The sequence below is a fragment of the Ornithorhynchus anatinus genome, chromosome 2, assembly GCF_004115215.2.
Source record: "Ornithorhynchus anatinus isolate Pmale09 chromosome 2, mOrnAna1.pri.v4, whole genome shotgun sequence".
NCBI lineage: Eukaryota > Metazoa > Chordata > Mammalia > Monotremata > Ornithorhynchidae > Ornithorhynchus > Ornithorhynchus anatinus.
Genome location: NC_041729.1, coordinates 33083578 through 33108997, shown reverse-complemented (window position 1 = coordinate 33108997; position 25420 = coordinate 33083578). Strand labels below are relative to the sequence as shown.

Here is a 25420-nt window from a genome sequence, read left to right as displayed (position 1 = left end):
CATTCCCTGCCCATAACGAGCTTACAGTCTAGGGGGTGGCGGGGAGACAGACACGATACAAATAAATAAAATGACAGATATAGACCTCAGTGCTTTGGGCTTTGGAGGCGGGGAGAAAAAAGGGATAAAGTGGCAGATATGTACATAAGTGCTTTGGGGCTGGGCCGGGGTAGAGCAAAAGGATACATAAAATGATAGATATATACATAAGTGTTTTGGGGCTGGGAGGTGGGGGAAGAACCAAAGGAGTAAGTCAGGGTGATGCAGAAGGGAGGGGAGATGAGGAAAAGTGGAGTTTAGTCTGGGAACGCCTCTTGGAGGAGATGGGCCTTCAATTAAAGCTTTGGGTTGGGGGAAGTGACTGTCTTTGAGGAGGGATTTGAGATTTGAGGAGGGAGGGCTTTCCAGGCCAGAGGCAGGACGTGAGAAAGGACTCGGAGGCAAGATTCATTCATTCAATCGTATTTATTGAGCGCTATGTGCAGAGCACTGTACTAAGCACTTGGACTGTACAATGTATAGAGAAGCAGCGTGGCTCGGTGGAAAGAGCCCGGGCTTAGGAGTGAGAGGTCATGGGTTCTAATCCCGGCTCCGCCACCGGTCAGCTGTGTGACTTTGGGTAAGTCGCTTCACTTCTCGGTGCCTCAGTGACCTCATCTGGAAAATGGGGATGAAGATGGAGAGCCTCACAGGGGACAACCTGATTACCTTGCATCTACCCCAGCGCTTAGAACAGGAATGGCAAATAGGAAGCGCTTAAGAAATACCAACAATATTGTTATTATTATTACAATGGAGGCACAGTGAGAAGGTTAGCATTTGAGGGGCCAAGTGGGCAGGCTGGGTTGTAGATGGCGAAAATTAATGTTTCTGCTGCCTCGCCTATCACAGAGAAGCAGTGTGGCTCAGTGGAAAGAGCCCGGGCTTGGGAGTCAGAGGTCATGAGTTCGAATCCCGACTCCGCCACCTGTCAGCTGTGTGACTTTGGGCAAGTCACTTAACTTGTCGGTGCCTCAGTTCCCTCATCTGTAAAATGGGGATTAAGACTGTGAGCCCCACGTGGGACAACCTGATTACCTTGTATCTCCACCAGCGCTTAGAACTGTGCTCGGCACATAGTAAGCGCTTAACAAATACCAACATTATTATTATTCTCTGTGCCTCAATCCTCTCATCTGTAAAATGGGGATGAAGACTGGGAGCCTCACATGGGACAACCTGCTGACCCTGTATTATTATTATTATTCTCGGTGCCTCAGTTCCCTCATCTGGAAAATGGGGATTAACTGTGAGCCTTAATACCAACATTATTATTATTCTCTGTGGCTCAGTCCCCTCATCTGTAAAATGGGGCTTAACTGTGAGCTTCCTGTGGGACAACCTGACCCTGTGCCTCCCCCAGCGCTTAGAACAGTGCTCGGCACATAGTAAGCGCTTAACAAATACCAACATTATTATTCTCTGTGCCTCAGTCCCCTCATCTGTAAAATGGGGATGAAGCCTATGAGCCTCACGGGGAACCACCTGATGACCCTGTGCCTCCCCCAGCGCTTAGAACAGTGCTCTGCACAGAGTAAGCGCTTAACAAATACCAACATTATTATTATTCTCTGTTCCTCCGTCCCCTCATCTGTAAAATGGGGCTGAACTGTGCGCCTCACTTGGGACAACCTGCTGACCCGGTATTATTATTCTTCTTCTCGGTGCCTCAGTCCCCTCATCTGTAAAATGGGGTTGAAGCCTGGGAGCCTCCCGTGGGACAACCTGATTACCCTGGATGTCCCCCAGCGCTTAGAACAGTGCTTTGCACCTAGTAAGCGCTTAACAAACAGCAACATTATTCTCATCCCAAGCCCTCGTACAGAATGGGAGGGGCCCGGCGCCGCGTAGCGGGATCTTTTCCTCAGCGCCCGCCCAATGGCGGCTGACGGTGATGGCGGCGGGACCGGAAGTTGACTCCTTCCCTCCCGCAGCCACTTCCGGCGCGCCTTTGCCCTTCCTCCCCGCCCCCCCCGTCTGCCCTCAAGCCCAGCCCGAATCCGCTCTTCCGTGGCGGGGGGCCCCGGAGGACGCTCCACAAGCGTCGGGGCTTTAGACTGAGGCCTCCGGGTCGGAGAAAAGGGGACCCCAGGCCGTCCGCCATCATCCCCCCCCTCCTTCGCCTCAGCTTGGCGCCTAAAGGCGAAGCGCGAGGCCCAGCCCGGCCGGCGGGATCCGGCCTTCTGATTGGTCTGTGGGCGGGCTCCCCGGGCGCTGATTGGCCGCGCCGGCTGTCAGTTAGCGGGGGGGGGGGGGGGGCCGGCGCGCGGCGGGCCGTTGGGCCGCCCTGAGGGAGATGTCGAGCGGCCCGGGCGGGGGAGGGCGCCAAGGTAAGAGGTCCTTCAGGGCGCCCGCGGGGCCCACCCTCCGCTAGACGCTCAGCTCGCCGGGGGCAGGAGAGCAGGGGCCCTGGGGGCCCGCCTAAAAGCCCCAGCGCTTAGAACAGTGCTTTGCCCAGAGTAAGCGCTTAAATACCATTTTATCAATCATCCATCAACCCCACTGGTTGATGGGACTGTCCTTGGGAAGGACAGTCATTCGCCCGCATTTAGTGGGATCATCATGGTGGTATTTAATAATAATAATGTTGGTATTTGTTAAGCGCTTACAATGTGCAGAGCACTGTTCTGAGCGCTGGGGCAGACACTGGGGAATCAGGTTGTCCCACGTGGGGCTCACAGTCTTCATCCCCATTTTCCAGATGAGGGAACTGAGGCCCAGAGAAGTGAAGTGACTGGCCCACAGTCACACAGCCGACAAGTGGCAGAGCCGGGATTCGAACCCATGACCTCCGACTCCAAAGCCCGTGCTCTTTCCACTGAGCCACGCTGTATTTGCTAAGCGCTTACTCTGGGCAGAGCGCTGTTCTCAGGGCGGGGGGAGGGAATAATGTTGGTCTGGGTTAAGCGCTTACTCTGTGCAGAGCGCTGCCCTAAGCGCTGGGGGAGATCCAGGGTCAGCAGGTTGTCCCACGGGAGGCTCACAGGCTTCATCCCCATTTTCCATGTGGGACAACCCGATGACCCTGTAGAGAAGCAGCGGGGCTCAGTGGCAAGAGCCCGGGCTTGGCAGTCAGAGGTCAGGGGTTCATTCATTCATTCAGTAGTATTTATTGAGCGCTTACTATGTGCAGAGCACTGGACTAAGCGCTTGGGATGAACAAGTCGGCAACAGATAGAGACAGTCCCTGCCGTTTGACGGGCTTACGGTCTAATCGGGGGAGATCGAATCCCACCTCTGCCCTCTGTCAGCTGGGTGACTGTGGGCCAGTCACTTCACTTCTCTGGGCCTCAATTACCTCATCTGTAAAATGGGGAGGAAGACTGTGAGCCTCACGTGGGACCACCTGATTACCCTGCGTCTACCCCAGAGCTTAGAACAGGTATGGCAAATAGAGAAGCAGCGTGGTGCAGTGGAAAGAGCACGGGCTTTGGAGTCAGGGCTCATGAGTTCGAATCCCAGCTCTGCCACTTGTCAGCTGTGTGACTGTGGGCAAGTCACTTAACTTCTCTGTGCCTCAGTTCCCTCATCTGTAAAATGGGGATTAAGACTGTGAGCCCCACGTGGGACAACCTGATTCCCCTGTGTTTACCCCAGCGCTTAGAACAGTGCTCTGCACATAGTAAGCGCTTAACAAATACCAACATTAAGTAAGCGCTTCACAAATACCAACATTATTATTATTGTTCTCGGTGCCTCAGTGACCTCATCTGTAAAATGGGGATGAAGCCTGTGAGTCTCATGTGGGACAACCTGATTACCCTGTATCTACCTCAGCGCTTAGAACAGTGCTCTGCACATAGTAAGCGCTTAACAAATACCAGCATTAATACCATTATTATTCTTTGTGCCTCAGTCCCCTCATCTGGTAAATGGGCTCGGTGGCAGGAGTCCAGGCTTGGGAGTCAGAGGTCATGGGTTCGAACCCCAGCTCTGCCACTTGTCAGCTGGGTGACTGTGGGCAAGTCACTTCACTTCTCTGGGCCTCAGTTCCCTCATCTGGAAAATGGGGATTAAGACTGTGAACCTCACGGGGGCCAACCTGATGACCCTGTATCTTCCCCCAGCGCTTAGAACAGTGCTCGGCACATAGTAAGCGCTTAGCAAATACCAACATTATTATTATATGTTATAAATTCAAATGTATGCTTTTAACTTGAACTGCCGAAATGGGAGGCCGGTGTGCAGATCTGTTCTTCGGCCCCTGGATGGGAAGGGAAGAATTCTGTCCCGTGAGTCTCACAGAGATTTTTAAGACTGTCCCTAGTATTTCATTTACTTTGGTTGTTTTCAGTGGTACTGGTTAGGCTCTTACTTTGTGCCAAGCGCTGGGGTGGATGCAAGATAAACAGGTTGGACACAGTCCCCATCCCACATGGGACTCACAGTCTAAGTATGGTTTTAGTTAAGCGTTTACTATATGTCAGGCATTGTTTAAAGCTACTGTAGTATATCTTAAATGGCTACTGTGTGTCAAGAACTGTTTAAAGCTATTGTGGTATATGATAAATGATTACTAGGTGACCAGCACTGTTTTCAGATGTGGTATTTAAGCGCTTACTATGTGTCAGACACTGTTTTAAGATAATATGGTATTTGTTAAGCACTTAATATGTGTCAAGCACTGTTTTAAGCACTGGGGTAGATACAAGTTAATCAGGCTGGTCAGAGATGCTCACAGTTTAGGAGGGAGAAGAGGTATTGAATCTCCACTTTACAGTAGAGAAGACTGAGCCAGAGAAGTGACTCGCCCAAGATCACACAACTTTTCAAATAAAAACTGTGGAAGAATCTTAGGCCGATCTCTATGCTGTTAACCAATGCTTATTCTTCTCGAATTAGCGTAATCGGAGGGGATGAAGTACTTTCTAAAGCGCAGGGAAAATGGATGGAATATAAACCTTTAGAAAGATTGATATTGTAAATTTATTGCTAAACCAAGTTGGTTTGAATATGATTCATTTTATGAACTGCATTAAAATTGTGGTTTCTGCTTCATTAACCAAAGGCAAATCAATTTTTTTTGAGGGCCATTGTAGATACACTCACTGTCTCTACGCAAGACTACAACTGAACCACTTAACACAGATTTTTTAATTGGATTTTCAAAGATATCCAGACTTTTATTCCTTGCCAGAACTTTCTGGCTTTGATTTAAGCCCATTCACTAAAATTCATTCATTCATGCAATTGAATTTGTTGAGCGCTAGCTATGTGCAGAGCACTTTACTAAGCGCTTGTAAAGTACAGTTCGGCAACAGATAGAGACAATCCCTTCCCAGCAACCGGCTCACAGTCTAGAAGGGGGAGACAGACAACAAAACAAAACAAGTAGACAGGCATCAATAGCATCAAAATAGGTAAATAGAATTATAAATATATATACATCATTAATAAGATAAATAGAATAATGAATATGTACAAATATACACACAAGTGTTGTGGGGCCGGGAAGGGGGTAAAGCAGAGGGAGGGAGTAGGGTTGATAGGGAGGGGAGGAGGAGCAGAGGAAAAGGGAGGTTCAGTCTGGGAAGGCCTCCTGGAGGAGGTGATCTCTCAGTAGGGTTTTGAAGGGGGAAAGTGTGCTAGTTTGGCGGAGGCGAGGAGGGAGGGCATTCCAGGACAGCGGGAGGACGTGGGCCAGGGGTTGACGGCGGGACAGGCGGCAGTGAGGCACAGTGAGGAGGTGAGCGGCGGCGGAGGTGCGGAGTGTGCAGGCTGGGCTGGAGAAGGATGGAAGGGAGGTGAGATCGGAGGGGGCAATGTGATGGAGAGGTTTGAAACCAATAGTGAGGAGTTTTTGCTTCATACGAAGGTCGATAGGCAACCACTGGAGATTTTTGAGGAGCGGAGTGACATGCCCAGGGCATTTCTGTAAAAAGATAGTCCGGGCGGCAGAGTGAAGTACAGACTGAAGCGGTGAGATGGGAGATCAGAAAGGATCCTGATGCAGTAATACCTTATTCTTTGTGTATCTGTAGTTACGATTCTGATTCAGAAGCCAAAGGTAACTGTTCTGTTGCACAAAATTCTGGAAAGAGAACATATTCCTGAGTGCCCTGGGGCACCTTAAGGCCAAGTGGGGATCTACTCTCTTCCTGATGATGATGGTATTTGTTAAGCGCTTACTATGTGCAAAGCACTGTTCTAAGCGCTGGGGGGAATACAAGGTGATCAGGTTGTCCCTCGTGGGGCTCACAGTCTTAATACCCATTTTACAGATGAGGTAACTGAGGCATAGAGAAGTTAAATGACTTGCCCAAAGTCACACAGCTCACAAGCGGCGGAGCCGGGATTAGAACCCATGACCTCTGACTCCCAAGCCCAGGCTCTTTTCCACTGAACCACGCTGCTTCTCTATAAAAATCATTTCTTTGCTTTGGCAATGCTACCTGCCCTGTTTGGCCAAATTGTGTCAACATTATTAAGAAGGAGGGGTATAACATGAAACCGCTGAAGGCATGTAAAATTATGTAAAGTGGATTTTTCTTGTTTACCTCAGGTACTAAAAAGCTGTGTTCTGGAGACTTCTTTCACACCATGAAGGCCCTGAAGCAGCATTTAAACCTAGGGTATGTATTTATTATTCTTCAGAATGATCTAAGAGCAGGAATTCTTTGAAACGTGAACTTTAAAGGAAGATTTTTTAACTTGGTGCCTCAATTGAAGATCGAGGCTGATAAACCGTTTGTGAGTCTCTAGCCGATGGTGAAAGACAGGTGTGCACGCTTTCAAACGTCCAAGGGGACAGACAGCAAGTCTTGGAAGCATTGAATCGGAGTTCACTTTCTCATTTAAGCCTCCACTTCCGGCTCCCTGGAAACCAGACCTCATTAAGACTCGCTGGCTGATGGAGGAGTCGGATGACGATTTTAAAGAGCTCTGGTCCAACCTTCCAAGGGTGAGAAAGAAGGAGGCCAAAGAAGGGGAGGGAGGGACAAGGACTCAAAAAGAAAAAAGCGGTGTCCAACCAAAAAGCCGACTGAGAAGGACCAAAGTCGCTGTTAAGAATGGAAGCGGCAAAGACTCCAGAGGGAAGCCGGTTGCCTTCCAGCAGAATCCGAGCAAGGGAGACCAGGCCCTGGGGAACGGAGAGCCAAAGGAAGCCACTTCCCACGCAAGCGAAAGCACTCCTGTTCCCGATGGAAAGGGAGATGCACCGTCTACTGCTCAGAGAGAGTTGGGGGCACAGGGTAGCAAACAAGACAACTTGACAGGTAAGCAGATTGGGCCCTTGTTCTCAAAATTTTTGAGATGACAGAATCCGACACTGCCAGCGCTTCAAGTTAGGCTCTACTTGGGTTTTTTATGGCTCTCTACAGGTGTTAATTTTGGCTCTATCTATGTAGAGGCCTGTTACATGAGATGAGGGAAATGACTGCTCCTCTGTAGAGAAGCGGTGTGGCTCAGTGGGAAGAGCACGGACTTGGAACTCAGAGGTCATGGGTTCTAATTCCGGCTCTGCCACTTGTCTGCTGTGAGACCTTGGGCAAGTTACTTAACTTCTCTGTGCCTCAGTTACCTCATCTATAAAAATGGGGATTAAAAAATGTGAGCCCCACGTTGGACAATCTGATTACCTTGTATCTACCCCAGTGCTTAGAACAGTGCTCTGCACATAGTAAACACTCAGTAAATACTATTGAATGAATGAATGAATAAGCACTTAAATACCGTAATTATTATTTTATTATATGTCAAATTCTATGTTAGGTCTAATTCTATGTTGCCAAATTGTACATTGTAAATTGTACAAATTGTAAATTGTACAAATTGTACATCTATGTTGTACATTGTACAGTGCTCTGCACATAGTAAGCACTCAATAAAGACTATTGAATGAATGAATAGGCACTTAACAAATGCCATAATAATTATTTTATTATTATATGTCTAATTCCACCTGACCCGGAAAGTGTGCTGAGTACGCCTCAAGACTAGGGAACATTTAGAAACTTGAGGATTTATCCTGGGAGAGGGGTGAGAGCAGGGTCTTAAGTAAACCAGAAGGGGCCTGACTTTGGCTCCGGGGACAGAAAAAGGTCTTGGAATGACTGTTCTGCTGACAAAAATCATTTCACCGTGTCCAGCCCCACTTCCAGTTGGTTCCCGTTGCCTTCTGGTGGCCAGCAACTGTAGCCTCACCACTTCCATTTCTACTGTAGCCTGAAACACTGGGCCCTGTGACTGGCATGTCCCGGGGGCCAAGTGGCAATTCCACTCCTTATACTCTGCTGGTAAGATGTTGCCTCCAGCCAGACTGGCCTGACCTGGGAACTAATGGGATCGATCCGGGCTTTCCCACGCTGGTGGACTGACCGTGGGCTCAACACCGTCCCCCCACTGGACATTCATCCCTATATTCTCCTCCTGAAGACTGGAAGCTCCATAATAATAATAATAATGTTGGTATTTATTAAGCGCTTACTATGTGCCGAGCACTGTTCTAAGCGCTGGGGTAGACACAAGGGAATCCAGGTTGTCCCACGTGGGGCTCACAGTTTTAATCCCCATTTTACAGATGGGGTAACTGGGGCACCGAGATGACAGCAGAGATAGTCCCTACACTCTGGTGTGTCGGTGGGGAGGGCTAGGACTTATGCTTCAGGAGAATTGAGTCCATCAATCTGTTTTTATGATCTTTGGAACCCATTAGAAGAAAAGAGAAAAATTTGGACTTTTATTAATAATGGTGGTGATGCTATCTCCAATTACGCACAAGTATGAAAGTCTTATTTAAACTCCTTCAGGTAGCCTAGTCTATCTTTCCCTCCACCCGCCTCCCTCTCCACTTCAAGAATGGATGCTGTAGAATTTTTATTTTTTTATTCCCTTCTAACAGTGGCTACAGTAAATGGCCATGCCCAGGAAGCAGCCACCTGTTCGGCTGTGGTGGTTCCACCACAACCAGCTACCATCCGACCCCGAGCAGCAGAGCTGGTCCTGCAGAGAATGCAGCGCTTTAAGAGAGCAGATCCAGAGCGGCTGAAACACACCCCTGGAGATCACTCTGCTGCGGAGGCTGTATTTGAAGCCCACCTCCCAGACGTTGGCCAAGAAGATCCCTTGGAAAATGGTATGTTCTTGCGATTGATCTTTCTTCAAAGGGGTCAGGGTGGAGCAGAGATGGGATTCCTGGGATTGGCTGTTAGCCAGCTTTGAGTGGTGAGCATTCTTTAACGCCCTTGGGCACCTACAGCCTTCTCATCTCGGATGTCCTGGTCTTATCAAGCTCTCGGTTCATGTCCTTTCTCTGCCCTGAAGCCTACAGTGACCGCCAATTGCTGCTCTCAAGTGAAACCTCCTGTGCTCAGATTTTAGACCATCAATCTACCGGCTCCCCCATTTCCAAGTGCCCTCATCTCCCAATACTCCTGTCCATAGTCTCATCTCCAGCCAGGCAAGCCTGTCTACTTTTCCCTGTTCTTTTTTTTTTTCTTCCCCCAAATGGTAGTTAAGCGCTGACGATGGCAGGCGCTGTACTAAGTGCTGGGGTTGGTACAGGATAATCAAGTTGGAAACAGTCCCCGTCCCAAGCAGGGCTCACAGTCGTAATCCCCATTTTACAGATGAAGTAACTGAGGCACAGAGAAGTTAAGCGACTTGCCCAAAGTCACACGGTGGACGTGTCGGAGCCGGTATTAGAACCCAGCTCCTCCGACTAGCAGGCCTGTGCTCTTTCCACTAGGGCATGCTGCTTCCCTGGTTTTGGCCTTTGTATCCCCTTCTGGCCATTGCATATGACATTTTCCTTAACACCTGGAATACTCTTGCCCACTTGCTCATCTGATAAAATCCACCTCTTCCACTGAGTCGATCCGGTGAGTTCAAACCCTCCGGTTACTCTGGCCCAAGCAGCCAAAATTAGGAGTTGAGGAGAATCTGGTCCTTGTTCTGGGCTCCCAAATGGGTGTGGACCTTTTGGGCTCGTGGTGTCACTCCACAGTGACCTACGTGTCCCCCAGATTTTAAACACAATAAAGAAGTGCTGAGGGCTTCTAGACTCAAGAAGTTCAAGTGGAGGTAAGTCCTGCCCTTTCAAATTTGACAGTATCATGACGATAGGGAAGGCCAGGAAGAAGCTTGTACTTGGAACCGTCAGTCAATCGAAGGTGCTGTTTGAGCGCTTACTGGGAGCAGAGCATTGTACGCTTGGGAGAGTGCAGTACACTAGAGCTGGTAGAGACATTCCCTGTCCACAAGGAGCTCAATGTTTTTCCCTAGTGTAGGTTTGGACAGACAAACTTCAAGAAGGAGCTGATAGCTCTTTGGGCTCCAGTTCTCTCCCTAAGCGCCCTTGACCTTTCCCGGTTTTGGCAGAAGCACACGTGATCTTGGTGTCCCTAGTCTCCCCCTCCTAAGAAGGATTCGTTGGTTTTCCTCCCAGAGAAAGGACCCGGACTCTCTACCATGGAGAGCGATGCCGCTCTGGCTTTGGCTCTGCAGCAAGAGTTTGGACGGGAAAGATCTTCGGAGAATGCAGACAGCCTGGAGCAGAAGGGCCTGTTTTTCTGTCAGATCTGCCAGAAGGATCTCTCTGCTATGAATGCCACGCGGAGGGAGCAGCATGTGAACAGGTAGGCTCATGGTAAGCTCCCCTCTCTCACCTGCCATCGCCGGCCTTTCACGGTGTTTGATATTGCACTAGCATGCTAGTTCGGCTTCTGAGATTTTTATATGGAAATGCTGAAAGCCGGTAACAGGAGGGACTTACCCAGTAAACATTTGGGGCCCGTCTGACCCTGACCGATTCCCCCCAGTACTGTGTCCAGGGCACTTAGTACAGTGATATGTGCACAGTAAGCGCTCGGTAAACATTGACTTACTGCTTGTTTTATTTTTTTCTTTCCCCTTTTTTTCTCCTCCCCATACCTGAGGAGGGGTGGAGAGTAGATTTCTGAGTCCTAGTAAACAGGCCCAGAGGGATCCTTGAGTGACAGTTGTGGCCTCGGGTTGCCCTAGGCTACCGAGTTCTGGGCAGAAGCTGGACCATGTCTCCGGCTGGAAGCTCTCCATTATTTTCCGGGACTGGATCTGCTTCGAACCTTGTGGTCTGGGCAAAACCAGAGACTTGCTGCTGCCGCAGATGAGCTGCAGCATATGCAAAGACGTAACTGAAACACATACATGGCATAATGGATAGAACACGGGCCTGGGCGTCAGAAGGTCATGGGTTCTTATCCAGGCTCTGCCACTTGCCTGCTCTGTGACCTTGGGTAAGTCACTTCACTTCTCTGGTTCTCGGTTACCTCATCTGTAAAATGGGGATTGAGACTGTAAGTGGGACAGGGCCTGTGTGTACAGTTCGATTTGCTTGCATCCACCCAGGCGCTGAGTACTCTGCCTGGCACGTATTAAGTACTTAACGAATGCCATTATTATTATTATTATTACTTTGGATTTTTTCAGTCTTTTCATATTGTTTTGTTCCTCAAAACGTTTCTGTGGAGCGGATGAGGTAACAAGAGGCCCAGAGAGGTTAAGTGATTTGCCCAAGGTCACCCAGCAGTCCTGTGACAGACCTGGGACTAGAACCCAGATTCTCTGACTGTCAGATCGAGGCAGTTTCCACTAGATCATATTGCTTTTCAAGGATTGGGGCAGCTAATGAGACAGGAGCTCCCCTGCTTTGGCTGGGGTTACTGGTTTCCCACTTAGTGGGCCCTGTTTTTAGATACCCAAGACTAGTGGGTAGCATATTACATAACTACCAAATCAGGTGCGATGTCTTGTAGGGAGGACAGTTCTATGTTACTTGGGTAAAACCTCTTATCAGTTGAGGCTTTCGTCTTGGGAAAACGCTGCCCCGACTTTTCTCTTTCCCAGTCTCCTCCTCCTCGCTAAATAAGCCATCCTTGTTCCTGCGGTTACTCCCGACACATGGGTTTTGTTTTTCTCATACAGGTGTCTGGATGACGCAGAAAAGTCCCCGGAGGCCACTTCTAGCTCTCCGCAGGTCCCCGACTGCCCAATCTGCGGCAAGCTGTTTGGATCCTTCAAGAGCCGGACCAACCACATGAAGCGTTGTGCAGTCAAGATGGAGGTTCCCCCGCAAGTCCTCCTCCAGGCCGTCCGACTGCAGGCCTTGGAATCCGAAAGCTGCCCGGCAGCCTTGAGGTAAGACACGAGGAGGGAGGAAGCTGCCATCGTCGGCTGAAGCTGTAGATTTTCCCCGAGTAAGCCTTTGAAGAGGTGCAGTTGGCTGGAATAAGTTGTCCCAGCTGACTCTAAAGAGTTAAGTAGCCTGAAACTCCTTCGGGATGTTCTGGTGGGGGAAAAAATGATTCTGGGTGACTTTGATTTTCCTCAAGAAACTCAAGTGGTTGCCTATCCCCCTCTGCATTAAACAAAAATTCCTCACCATAGGCTTTAAAGCACCCAGTCACCTTACCTCCTCCTACCTCAACTTGCTTCTGTCCTTCTACAACCCAGCCCACACATTTTGCTTCTCTAATGCCAGCCTTCTCACTGTACCTTGATCATGTCTATTTTGCCGCCAACCCCTCGCTCACATTCTGCCTCTGGCCTGGAGTGCCCTCCCTCCTCAAATCCGACTGACAGTGATTCTCCCCACTTCAGAGCCTTGTTGAAGTCACATCTCCTCCAAGAGGCCTTCCCTAAGTCCTCCTTTCTTCTCCTCCCATTCCCTTCTGCGTCACCCTGACTTGCTTCCTTTATTCGTTCACTCATTTATTCATTCGTATTTATCTAGCACTTACTGTGTGCAGAGCACTGTACTAAGCACAATTTGGCAACAAATAGAGGCAGTCCCTACCAAGAATAGGCTCACACCCAGCCCCACAGCACTTACGTACATATCTGTAATTTTTATTTATTGATATTAATGTCTTTCTTCCACCTCTAGGCTGTAAGCTCGTTGTGGGCAGGGAATGTGTCTGTTTATTGTTATAGCATACTCTCCCAAGCACTTAGTACAGTGTTCTGCACACAGTAAACACTCAGTAAATACAGTTGAATTGTACTAGCTAGGTTTAGTTAGTTTAACTGGGGTTAGTTAGTCAAACAGCGGAGTGGTTGACCAAGGGCAAATCATTCAGTCAGTCAGTGATAATTATTGAGCGTGTACTGTGGGCAAAATATGGAATTTCCTTTTCCAAAGGCTTCCTTAAGTAAGAGTGGATGTCCAGCTATCTGCAAAATTTGAGGTGTATCCCTTCTAGAGGCAGGGGGGAAGTGGACCGGAAAACCTCTCCCAATGCTCCTAACCTGTAGTGTCTCCAATCCACTATTTTCAGCCCCAGTATGATAGTATGAACAGTCAGTACTGTGTCCAACCCAATTAACTTGTACCTTCCCCAGCGCTTAGGACAGTGCTTGATGCAGAGTAAGCGCTTAACAAATCCCATCATTATCTCAGTCAGATCTCCTCCAACCCAACACTTGGGCTCCTGGTCAAGCCTGCTATAAGGAAAACTTCCGTTGTAGTAAGGCCAATGATGGCTACTTGTGCAGCATCACTTCTTCCCACACCCCCTCATGTTATATCCAGACAGACAGGCATCATCAGAAAAACCTTCCCTAATTCTTCAGTAGCGACCTCTCCATACTGGGTCAGAGAAACCCACATTGTGGCCCAACTGGTTTCATTTTCCTGACCTCCTCAGTTTCCTTTATTGAGCTCTATTTCCTTTATTGAGCTCTACAGTTTCTTTCCCGGTATTAATAGTCCACTTTTCATATCTATTAATACTAGGTAAATTGTCCATCACTCAGTTATTGTAGATGTGGTTAAAAGCCATAGCAGGTTCAAAGTCTAGCCACGGGCCTCTGCACAGCCCTTCAGAAAATTTGCATGTGTTCAAGACACTTTGAATTGGTGAAAGACCACAGCGACAGTTAGAGATCCATTTTATTTCTGTAACCTGGGAAGACAAACGCGAGACAGTGTGTTTTCTCTCTCCCTTCTTTCACCAGCCCCCACAACCATTTTCATACAGGGTCTCAGTACTGACCTAGGGATGGGATGAAGGAAGCTCAGGTTCCAAGACTCATTTTGCTCCCGGGATTCTTTGCTAGGAAGACCATCGCGTGTAGGAAATGGCAAAAGGTGCCCAATAGGATTCCCGACCTGCAATATCTATGGAAAAAATCAGCATTAACATCTGGGGTCGGGTGGGTCAGGCAGCCTAATTGGTCCGAAGTCATTGTGCCGTCATTAATCTGTTCTCCAGAAGTTATTGGGCTATAGGTCATCTAGCCCATCCCCCTGCTTTCACTCACCCTCCTCACTTAAATCATCTCAGGCAAATAAGAATCTTACGTATTTCTGAAGACTTCTAGAGAAGAAGGTTCCATAGTAATTACATACAGTGGAGTGATCCTTTGGATCTACCTAGGATCTACCCGGCAGAATCATTTGTACTTAAGTGGGTAAGCAGCAGGCCACGGCAGCCTCAGATCCCATGAATTCCAAGTCCTTGCCAATCAGCACCTTTCCCGGAATTCTGTCGGGTCAGCAGTCTGCTTTCTCTGCCCTCCTCAAGAAATCACCAACAGCCAGTATTCTTCCCGTGAGCTACTGATAAGATCGATGCATGGCCCGGTAATCAGTCAGTGGTATTAACTGATCACTTCTTGTGTGCAGAGCACTGTGCTAAGCACTTAGAAGAGTACAGGAGAGTGAGTAGACACGATTCCTGCCCTGAAGGAGTTCACAAGCTAGTAATCCCACCCACAGCTGGACTCTACCATTCTCTTTCCTTCTCGGCAAAGAGCTTGGGTCACCTACGCTAGCTTTAGTGCCTGAGGAAAGAGGGAAAGGAAACCTGCCCATTTCTGGCTTGGAAATACTCCAGGGTAAGAGGCTGGAGCCGAACAAGCAGGGCCAAACCAGAAGTGACTTCATTTTCTCCGGGGACGCAGCAGCATCGGTCCCATCGTCCCATGGACTCCTGGGGGTTAAGGTCTCCATAGACTCTAGGACAGATGTGCGTGCCTACCTGGTATCCCTCCAGAAAGGAATGGTTAACAATTTCTGGTTTAGACTGTGTTGACTTCCAGTAGCTTAGCCACTTTGCCACAATCTTCCGGCCCGAATAAGGCTCTCTGAGTCAAGGTTTCAGGGATTTACGAGCTGAGCCTGGCCCACTGAGGGCTCTGCCGTCTTCTCCCTGGGCCGATGTGCACTTCCCGCCTGCAGTTCACCTGAACACTTCTCTATTCAGTTAAATCCTTTCGTTCTTCTCTGAAGGCTCCGTGTACCTGTATGCGACAGACAGTCGCACTCCCTACCCTCCAAGCCTTGTTAAAAATCACATTTCTTTAAGAAGTCTTCCTTGACTGAGGCCTCATTTCCCTTACTCCCTCTCCCTTCTGTATTGCCCTTGCACTTGAATTGTACCTTTAGTCACCCTATGCTAAGCCCCATAGCACTCATGTACGTATCTGTTGTTTATTTTAATGTAATAATAATAATGATGGTATTTGTTAAGTGCTTACTATGTGTCAAGCACTGTTCTCAGTGCTGGGGGAGATAGAAGTTAATCAGGTTGTACCACATGGGATTCACAGTCTTAATCCCCATTTTACAAATCAGGTAACTGAGGCTCAGAGAAGTGACGTGACTTGCCCAAAGTCACACAGTTGACAAGTGGCAGAGCCAGGATTAGAACCCACGACTTCTGACTCCCAAGCCCATTCTTTTTCCACTAAGCCACACTCCCCCTCTAGACTGTAAAGTCCATATGGGCAAGGGCAGGTGTTTACCAAGTCTGTTATATTGTACTCTCCCAAGCGCTTAGTATAGGACTCTGCACACGGTGAGCACTCAATAAATACGATCGATTGATGGATTTTTAAAGTATTCCCTTTGTAGATTCTGTGCAGACTGGGAATCGGAAGAGTACTGCCACATCCAATTTTTCCTCCTTACTCCTGCCTGATGTAAGATTTAATTCCGAAATTTATTTCATGCCCACACTGGAACATGATCTCTGAATAAATCCTATTACCGCTACCCCTAGTAATTAGGGTTAGAGTGGATGCATTTAGGTCTCGGCATCATTGAGCTCTGGCCCAGAGGGAACAAGAGAGACTAGTTGAGATAACATTTGAACATCTCTCTCTCTCTCAGAAGGCTCTCTGAATCAACCTCTCCCTCCAACTCCCATTCTTCCTATTTTTGGAATCTTGATGCGGTGGACCCGGCCTGCTTCTTGCCATTCCATCCTCAAATTAGCTCCCTCTGCTAATGGGTAAAGGTGAAAGCTTCTTTCCTGAAAAGGTCACCCCTCCCCTACCCCCTAGCTCCCTGTACTAATGAGTAAAGATGCAAGCGTCTTTCCTGAAAAGGACACCCCTCCCCTTCCCCCCCACATCCCTAATCTTGTGTCTCCCAGTTGGGAGATTCTGTGGTTCTAAGCACATTTCACAGTTGAATAAAGTGAGTTTAATAATAATGATGGCATTTATTAAGCGCTTATTATGTGTCAAGCACTGTTCTAAGTGCTGGGGTAGATACAAGAAAATCAGGTTGGACATAGTCCCAATCCCACACGGGGGCTCACAGTCTTAAATTCCATTTTACAGATGAGGGAACCGAGGTGCAGAGAAGTGTATTGACATGTCCAAGGTCACACAGCAGTCAAGTGGCAGAGCCGAAATTAGAACCCAGGTCCTTCTGACTCCCAGGCCAATGGCCTGTCCATCGGACCATGCTGTAGGCAGTAGTGTGAGAGTTGTGGGGAAAGGAAGGGAGGAAAATTTTGGGGTCAACGAGCTGGGAAAGTTTGGGTTATGTGGCCCTGGTGAGTCGTCAAAACCTCGTAATTTGGCCTTCTAGCCAAAAATAGTTGTCCCCTCCTGCTAGAGGGCCCTTTGTGCCTTTGTCACGTTGCGCACAAAGAAGATGTTGTGGTTTGAGGTTTATCCTCAGGTGTGGGGAGAAGAAGAAATGTGCGAATGTGTTGAAAAGCAAATCACTATACAACATAGAGACTTTTGCAGCCTGCTTTCAGCAGTAAGTCCTCCAAGTACCTTCTTCCAGAAAATCCTCCTCTCTATTACCTGTGAGGTGGGCGGGGGGGGAACCCCATTGCCCAAAAGCATGTCAGCACAGCTCTAATAAGTTGGAGTTGGGAAGCTCCAGTTACTGAGAGCCTGATGGGGAGTCAGAGCTCCTGCTCTTTCAAGCCATAAGGTTGCTTAAAGTGACATTTAGGGAAGAGAAGGGAGCACCTTGTGATTAAGAAATAAGCCACTTTTTTATTCGACTCTTCTCAAATGCCTAAACTGGCTACTCTACTGGATAAGCCCTCAATTAAAAAAACCAGGGCTGTTACTACTCCTCAAAAAACCCCACAGCCTAGCGGAAAGAGCACAGGACTGGTCTTCGGAGGGCCTGGATTCTAATCCCAGTTCCGCCACTTTCCTACTGTGTGACCCTGGGCAAGTCATTTAACTTTGTGCCTCGGTTTCCTCATTTGTAAAATATGGATTCAGTACCTATTTTCCCTCCTACTTTAGCTGCGAGCCCCATGTTTAGTGTAGCACTTGGCAAATACTGTTGTTGTTATTACCATTATTATTGTCATTATTATTATTATGAATAAATGAAAATTCCTCTGGAAGCAGCCAACGTAAGACAGGAGTGTGGAAAATACCAGTCGGGTAATTCTGTGCACCCCTGACATTCCTCTCCATTATTTCACTGAAGAAACGTGAGAAGAGAGCAGCTGGTCAGCCGCGTAGAACCTTTTTCAGTCTCTCTTAACGACAGAGAACACGCAGGTTGATACAAAATGCCAATTCATCGCTTTGGTTGAATTTTAAACTTCAGAAATCCAGATGGCAGAGGAAAGCGGAAAGGGTCCACCAAGGAGAGAGAGCCCCACAAGAGGCGAAAGACATCCAAGACTGAAGTCATGTCAGAGGACCTGTTGGTAGCCATGGTAATGTCACGGTCACTGCTGGAGGAAACCAAGACTGTACTGAATGTTAAAATGGAAAGCGGTCTTCCGGACAAGATAAAGCCAGGGGCAGGTACGTATTGATGAATTGGTGCCCAAAGAGAATTTGGTGGCTCTTAGGCCAGATCCTGATTCCTTTCAGTCAGCCGGTGAAGGGTATTTATTGAGTGCTTAGTTTATACAGAGCATTTTAACAAGCTCTTGGGAGAGTACAGAAAAGTAAAGCAGATATGATTGCTGCCCTCAAGTACCTTACAGTGTAGTAGGAAACACAGATATTAAATAATGATGATAATAATGTTGATATTTGTTAAGCGCTTACTATGTGCAGAGCACTGTTCTAAGCCCTGGGGTAGATACAGGGTAATCAGGTTGTCCCACATGAGGCTCACAGTCTTAATCCCCATTTTACAGATGAGGTAACTGAGGCACAGAGAAGTGAAGTGACTTGCCCACGGTCACACAGCTGACAAGTGGCAGAGCCGGGATTTGAACCCATAACCTCTGACTCCCAAGCCCGTGCTCTTTCCACTGAGCCACGCTGCTTCTCTATAATGGTATTTGTTAAGCACTTACTATGTGCCAAGCACTGTTCTAAGCACTGGGATAGATATAAGGTTATCAGGTTGTCCCACTTGGGGCTCACAGTCTTAATCCCCATTTTACTGATGAGGTAATAGAGGCACAGAGAAGTTAAGTGACTTGCCCAAAGTCTCACAGCAGACAAGTGGCGGAGCTGGGATTAGAACCTCTGACTCCCAAACCCCTGCTCTTTCCACTAAGCCACGCTATATTTAGGTAGAGGAAGCTACAGACTATAAGGATACGTACGCAAGTGCCATGATCATAAGAGGTGGGGAGAGTATACTTAGAGGAGAAGAACTCAAGTACCCAAGTGGTGCAGTAGGGAAGGGAGTGGGGTGGGGAGATGAGCGATTCATCAGAGGAGGCCTCCAGGAGGAGGTATGATTTTAGTAGGGCTTTGGAGACGGAGAGGAGCCATTTGCTGGATGTGAAGCGGGAGGGAGTTCCAGGAAGGTGGGAGGATATGAGCATGAGGTCGACAGAGTGAGAGACGAATAGTGGATGGGTATAAGAGGAGCGAAGTGCGCAGTTTGGTTTGTAGTGAGAGAGGAGAGAGCCGACGGAGTGCCTTAAAGCAGCTGGAAAGGAGGTCGTGCCTGATGCAGAGATGCTGTTGGAGATTTTTGAGGAGTGGGAAGACGTGTACAGAATGGTCTAATGCTGTCGAGCCGTGTCCGACCCCTAGCGACTCCACGGACGCATCTATCCCAGAATGACCCACCTTAACAAGTACCCAAAAAAACCCTTAAAAAACCAAGAATGCTGATGCACAAATCAAGTCAGGAGATAAGTGCCTGGACCAGCATGGTCATTGTTTGACTAGAAAAGGAGAGATTATGGAGAGTTTGTGAGGTTAAGACTGATAAGATTTGGTGACTAAGTATGTGGGTCAAAAAAGAGAGATGAGTCCAGGATAATGTCAAATTTGCAAGCTTGTGAGACAGGGAGGATGGCGTCTACAGTGAAGTGGAATTTAAGGGGAGGAGCGGGTTTGGTACAGATAAATTCAGTTTTAGCCATGTTCTGTACAGTATTAGAGGTGCTCAGAAGTCAGGAGGAAATGTGAACTGCAGAGAAGGAGTGAGGTCAGGGCTTGAGAGAGAGAGATTTGGGAGTTGTCGGCGAAGTGGTGAGAACATTTGTGGGCTAAATGGAGAATAGAAGGGGACCCAGAGCTGTGCCTTGGGGCACCCCCACACTTATTGGGGGGTCTTGTTAGGGAGACAGAGGAGGAGCCTGGAGAGAGAGACCAAGAAGGAGCAGCCAGAAAGATAGGAGAGTACCAGGAGAGGGTCAGCGAAACCAAGGTCCCTTTCTCTTTCGATGAACATGCAGCTGGACGAGTTTCAGAAGCAAAGGCCAATCCCATTATTGATCCACACTACTCTTTTATTTGTCTTTTAGAAAAGAAAAGTCGTAAGAAACAACCGGGGCCTCCACCTCCACTGTTAGTTCAGGACTCAGCAACAACCCTAAGACAGATAGAGGATCGTGTCGCTGGGTTGTTCACAGAGGAAGTGGAGCTATCCAGTACTCCTCCACTTCGCGAGAGCAGAATTTTGGACGAAGAGATGGGTAGAGCAGATTGGTATCTGCCCCAGCCCCAAAGAAAGCATCTCTGGGAAGGCAGCGCTTTGAGCGGAGCCTGGGCCTTGGAGGCTTTTTATGCTGCAGGATTAGTTCCTCCCATTCTTCCTTGGCAGCCCCTGAAGGTGAGGGATTCCTGGAAGCCCGCATTCGTGGTGGGGGAATTGGGTAGGATACCTTGGACTGAGGGCGAGGAGGCCGGACTTCTTCTCCCAGTACTCTCATTGACTGGATAACCTCGCCCAAGCCACTTTAGCTGCCTGAGCCTCAGTTTCCACCATCTGAAAAGCGGAGGTGATCGTCCTCTCAATGGATTGTGTGGGTATACTGTGTAATGAGTTCACTCTTGTGACTGGGGGTGTGTGAGTGAGAGACACATATGTTGGGGACTAACTTTAAACTGTAGAGAGACATCATCATCATCACAATAATAATTATTGGTATTTAAGTACTTTCTAGGTGCCAAGCACTTTACTAAGCATGGCTTATAAGCAGATAGAACACCGTCCTGGTCCCAGAAGGGGCTCATAGTCTATGGGGGAATGAGAAGAGATATTGAATCCCTGTTTTGTAGATGGGGAAACTGAGGCACAGAGAAATTAAGTGACTTACCCAAGGTTACACAGCAGGAAAGTGGTGGAGTTGGGACTAGAACCCGGGCCCTCTGACTCCCGGACCCGTCCTCTTTCCACTAGGCTGAAGTATGACATCCTACATGGGGAAAAGGTTAATCATCTTTTCCCCACCCCCAGTGTACATGCAGAGCCGGGAGGAGAAGGGGAGCAAACGTCACCTTTTGCATTTATTTTTAGAGTCTTAAAAAGGAGCCCGCTTTGCCATCAGTGGCGACTGACAAGCTCAAGCTTCCTGCCGCTTCGGAGGGCTTCGGATCCCAAACGTGTGAAGAGCCTATTGCCAAAAGCCAGTTGTCTTCCTGCAGCCAGGATCATCAGGCTCTCCAGGACCTAGTGGATCTGGCAGGGGAGGGACTGACGCTCACTCAGTGGAACCTTCCCGGTGACCGGGTCTGTTCTGGGGAACCCTCAGGTAAATCCTCACTCTCTCTGCCGCTCAGTTCACCTCTCCTCCCCCTTTCCCAGAAGCCCTCTTCCCGGACTCTGGTGGGTTAAAAAGCACAGAGACGGACCCTTTGGACAGACAACTTGAAACCGCATGGATCTTGACTTGTGTCACACCTAGTCATGTGACAGCAAGAGCAGTCCAACTTTCAGGTTTACTTGTTTGTACCGCTGCAGTCAACTTTGGATCGAACAGTATTGGATTCCCCCAGAATTCCGCCCGGCTGTCGGCATAGGGCAGATGCAGATTTTGTTTTACTCCTTCTCTAGTTAAGGGGAGGAGGAAGGAGTAAAAATGTTGAGTAAACTGTTAACCTTCCAACCTTCCAAAAACAATGCAGTGGGAGGGGAGAAAAGGAAGAGAAATCTTGGCAAAATGTGTAAAAACTCCTCTACTTGGTGATGATTATACCCAAAGTTCATCTGGCAGATGCCGGCACAGGCCCAGGGCTCAGCCTGTAGGCCTTAGCGTGACTCAGGACAAGGTGTGAACCAGAATTTTGGTGGCTCTGGGCTTGGATAAGAAGGTCCTTGTCCCATATTGGGCCTCTTCTGGACTACTGTCAGGATCTCTGGGACTTGGAACATGGATGTGCATAATGGGAAAGTTCTCATGTTCAGCACACTACAATTTCACAAACTCTCTGGATGGACTGCTGAGAATGTTTCAGGTGATCAATGAGCATGTGCAGATCCCCTCTAAACTTCTGCCCTGAAAATTAGGTCAGACCTAACCAGGTTCAGTTGGCATAGAATTTCAGCCTATACCCAGCTTTGCTTTCTAGTCCCAATATTAACTCACCTCAAAGGACTCGCTTGACTCGCTTGCTTTTCTGTACCTGGGATTCGTGGTATTGATTTTTTTTCCTTTTGATTTGCATTTCCTCCTCTAAGGGAAAGATGTGATGTCTGATGACATCCCATTGACTGGATTTGTCGCCTCACCCAGAGAGGAGCAGCATCAGGAGAGCAGCAGCGATTTAGTAAGCACAGGAGACTCAGTCTTTGAAGTGTTGTTAATTTTAGCGTGACTGTTTTGTTCCTTGAATATTAACAATTACACGTGTGATTGGTGTTGACATATGATTGGTTCCAGCTTTGTTTGGTCATTGACCTGACTCTTGATACTGCTAAGAAATGATTCCAGTTGAGTGCTCTAGCCTCTTCAATTACCTGAGTGGGACTGAGAGGACTTTGCTGCTTGCTCACTCTGGTCATTACCACCTTGGGGGCCTGTGGCCTGAGTCAATCAGTGAAATTTATGGAGCACTTACTGTGTCAGGACACTGTATTAAGCATTTGGGAGAGTACAATAGAGTAAGTAGGCAGAAACCAAACAGGCAGTCTGAGTCTGCTCCTTCAGAAAACAAAATCTATGGCAGGGTTTTGGGGAATATGTATTGGTATATAGGATTCTGGGTTGGGATTCCTGCTGTCCTGGCTACTGGTTAGGTGGACCTTAGATTTTTATTTTATTTTATTCTATTTTGGGGATTCGTTAAACACTTCTTAAGTGCCGGGCACTGTACTAAGTGCTGGGGTAGAGCCACATGGGGCTCACAGTCTTAATCCCCATTTGACAGGTGAGGCACAGAGAAGTTAAGTGACTTGCCTGAGGTCACACAGACAAGTGGCGGAGCTGGGATTAGAACCCAGGACGGTCTGACTCCCAGGCCATGCTCTATCCACTAGGCCAGGAGCACCTCTGTGAAGGAGCTAAAATTGCCAATTTTCTTAACTGGAGTAGCAGGCAGATCAGACCCCTATTCTGGAGTTTAGTCCATAAAATATGAATGCGATGCTAAAGTGACTAAGGTGAATGTCACTCTGAAGTTCCTTGTTTTTGTTCTATGTTTAAGGCAGTCGGGAGGGAATGAACACCTCAGAAACATGCACTGTCACCAAAGGCTAGGCAGGGCAATCAGTGAAATGGAGAATTTCAGAAAGATATTCATGTCGTTGCCCTTCAGTGACATAGGAGGAGTGGGTGATAAAATGATTTTTCACTTATCACTCATCCAGAGGCAAAATCCCCTCAGCGATTCATTCATTAGAAGGGAAAGCTAACAAAATGGGTTCTCAGGCATCTCCTGATGACAGAGGCATGGGTCAGGAGTGACTGGTGAGCTTTGGGCTTGAGACTTCAGGCCTGAGAACCTGCACAAAGGATCCGTGAGTGGCACCCATAACGCAGTGGCCTGTTCACCACCACTGACTCTCTTACTCCTGCCAGTCCTGTTGACGCTGGGGCAGAGAGCGCACTGAGCGAGTAGGTGGGCATGGATACGGTACCATGCACGAGTGGTCTTTGCCTGTGTTAGCCAGCTAAGACAGAACTGGGACTAGAACCCAGGTCTTCCGATTCTCAGTACTTTGCTCTTTCCACTGGATCGGCAGCAGGGCTCTGAACTATCTCAGCCTTCCACTGGATGATTTAGTGAGTGGTGTTACCTAAGTAACTATGGGATGAATGACAGTTTGGTCTGTTCCACATTCCCTTTTCTTGTTTCAGCTCGTACTTAGTTCGCTGGCCTCTGACTTCGGTGCAATGATTAATAACCCCCACCTGAGTGACGTCCAGTTCCAGGTGGACTGTGGTGAAGTCCTTTATGCCCACATGTTTGTACTGTACGCTCGATGTCCTTGTCTTGTTCAGATTGTAAGTATGAATATACTTAGATTTTTTAAATCCTGATTTTCCCTCTTTCTCTTCCTTCTTTTCTCTTCCCTTTCCATCTTCCTTTCCTCTCTCCTCACCTTTTCCCTCTTTCCTTTCTTGCTTCTTCCGCTGTCACCCACCTTTCTATCTTTTTCCTTCCACTCTCTGACTATTCTCATCAGTCTTTGGCCCCTTCTCAATTCACTCTCCTTTTTCCTCTTTTCAGTCTCCCGTTTTTATCATCGTCATCACCATCATTATTAGTATTATCATTATCATTATATTTGTGAAGCACTTACTGTGTCAAGCCCTGTTCTAAGCCTTAAGGTAGATATTTGTTAATCAGGTTGGACACAGTCCCTGTCCCACCAAGTGTTCACAGATTAATTAGGAGGGAGAACAGGTATCTAATCCCCATTTTACATGTGAAGAAACTGGGGCCCAGATAAGTTAAGTAATTTGCTCAGGGTCACACAGCAAGCAATTGGCAGAGGTAGGATTAGATCCCAGGTCCTCTGACTCCCAGGCCCATGCTATATCCGTTAGGCCTTGCTGCTTCTATTCTTTTCTCTTGTATTTTCTTCCTCTCTCTCTCTTCACCTCATCCCATCAGATTTTAGAAATCTCTAAGTTGTTGATATGCTATAATGCTTACTCTTTAGTAAAGAAGAAAAATGGCACTGGGTAGAACACGTGCACTTTCTTTTGGAGGTCCATGGGCAAACAATTAAAGTAGACTTCTGCACAAATTAACTTCTGAGTAAATAGGAAGGCGACTACTTCTGAGCTTGCCCTAAAATACCATCTTTCGAAAAATATATATACAGAGTTAAGTGCTCTGCTGTTGAAATTCTATTTTCTGTTTTCTCCATTTCTCTGTTTACTTTTACTTCTAGATTCACAGTGAAGGCTTTTTGGTTGAGGAAGATGGGGATTTGAGAAGTCGGCGGGTCCTGCTGAATGAAGTGACCAGTGAAGCAGTTCTTGCTTTCCTGCGGTATCTCTACGCTGCTGACACCTCCATTCCTCCCCATCTGTTCTCTGATTTGGCTTCTCTAGCTGTCAGGTCATTATGCTACCTTCTACTTGCACGGAGCAGTTGAAATTTATTTTACCGATTGGGGCGGGGGCGTGTTGCCAGGCAGGAAGGTTAGATTTGGACACTTCTTGGGAAGAATTTAATTGTTCTATCAAGCAGAATTTATCAGCCAGAAAAATCCAATATGGGTGACTTTTTTTTTAATGGCCGTGGACAGGGAACGTGTCAGTCAACGCTCTTGTATTGTACTCTTCCAAATCCTTAGTACGGTGCTCTGCACACAGTAAGTGCTCAATAAATATGATTGATTAATGGTACTTGTTAAGTACTTACTCTGAACAAGGCACCGTACTAAAGGCTGGGGTACTAGATACAAGGTAATCAGGTTGGACATGGTCCCTGTCCCACATGGAGCTCACAGTCTCATTGGAGGGAGGAGGATTTAATCCTCACTTTACAGATGAGATAACCGAAGCGCAAAGAAGTTTGACTTGCCCAAGATCGC

The 25420-nt window shown here is 47.8% G+C and overlaps 1 protein-coding gene across 3 annotated transcripts in view; it reads left to right on the top strand.

Moving 5' to 3' along the window:
* Nucleotides 1–2310: 2310 nt before the first annotated feature.
* SLX4 (SLX4 structure-specific endonuclease subunit) overlaps nt 2311–25420 on the top strand; it is a 31951-nt gene continuing 8841 nt past the window's right edge. For 2 of the 3 annotated variants that reach the window (XM_039910957.1, XM_029057429.1), the window contains exons 1-11: nt 2311–2369; nt 6542–7256; nt 8882–9115; nt 10427–10616; nt 11944–12156; nt 17837–18039; nt 19956–20263; nt 20951–21185; nt 22112–22200; nt 23730–23876; nt 24773–24942. In XM_039910957.1, the coding sequence (XP_039766891.1) occupies nt 6890–7256; nt 8882–9115; nt 10427–10616; nt 11944–12156; nt 17837–18039; nt 19956–20263; nt 20951–21185; nt 22112–22200; nt 23730–23876; nt 24773–24942 (2156 nt within the window). In that variant the 5' untranslated portion in view covers nt 2311–2369; nt 6542–6889. The remainder of the gene's footprint in view (nt 2370–6541; nt 7257–8881; nt 9116–10426; nt 10617–11943; nt 12157–17836; nt 18040–19955; nt 20264–20950; nt 21186–22111; nt 22201–23729; nt 23877–24772; nt 24943–25420) is intronic. The other variant, XM_029057430.1, reaches the window with a different exon arrangement.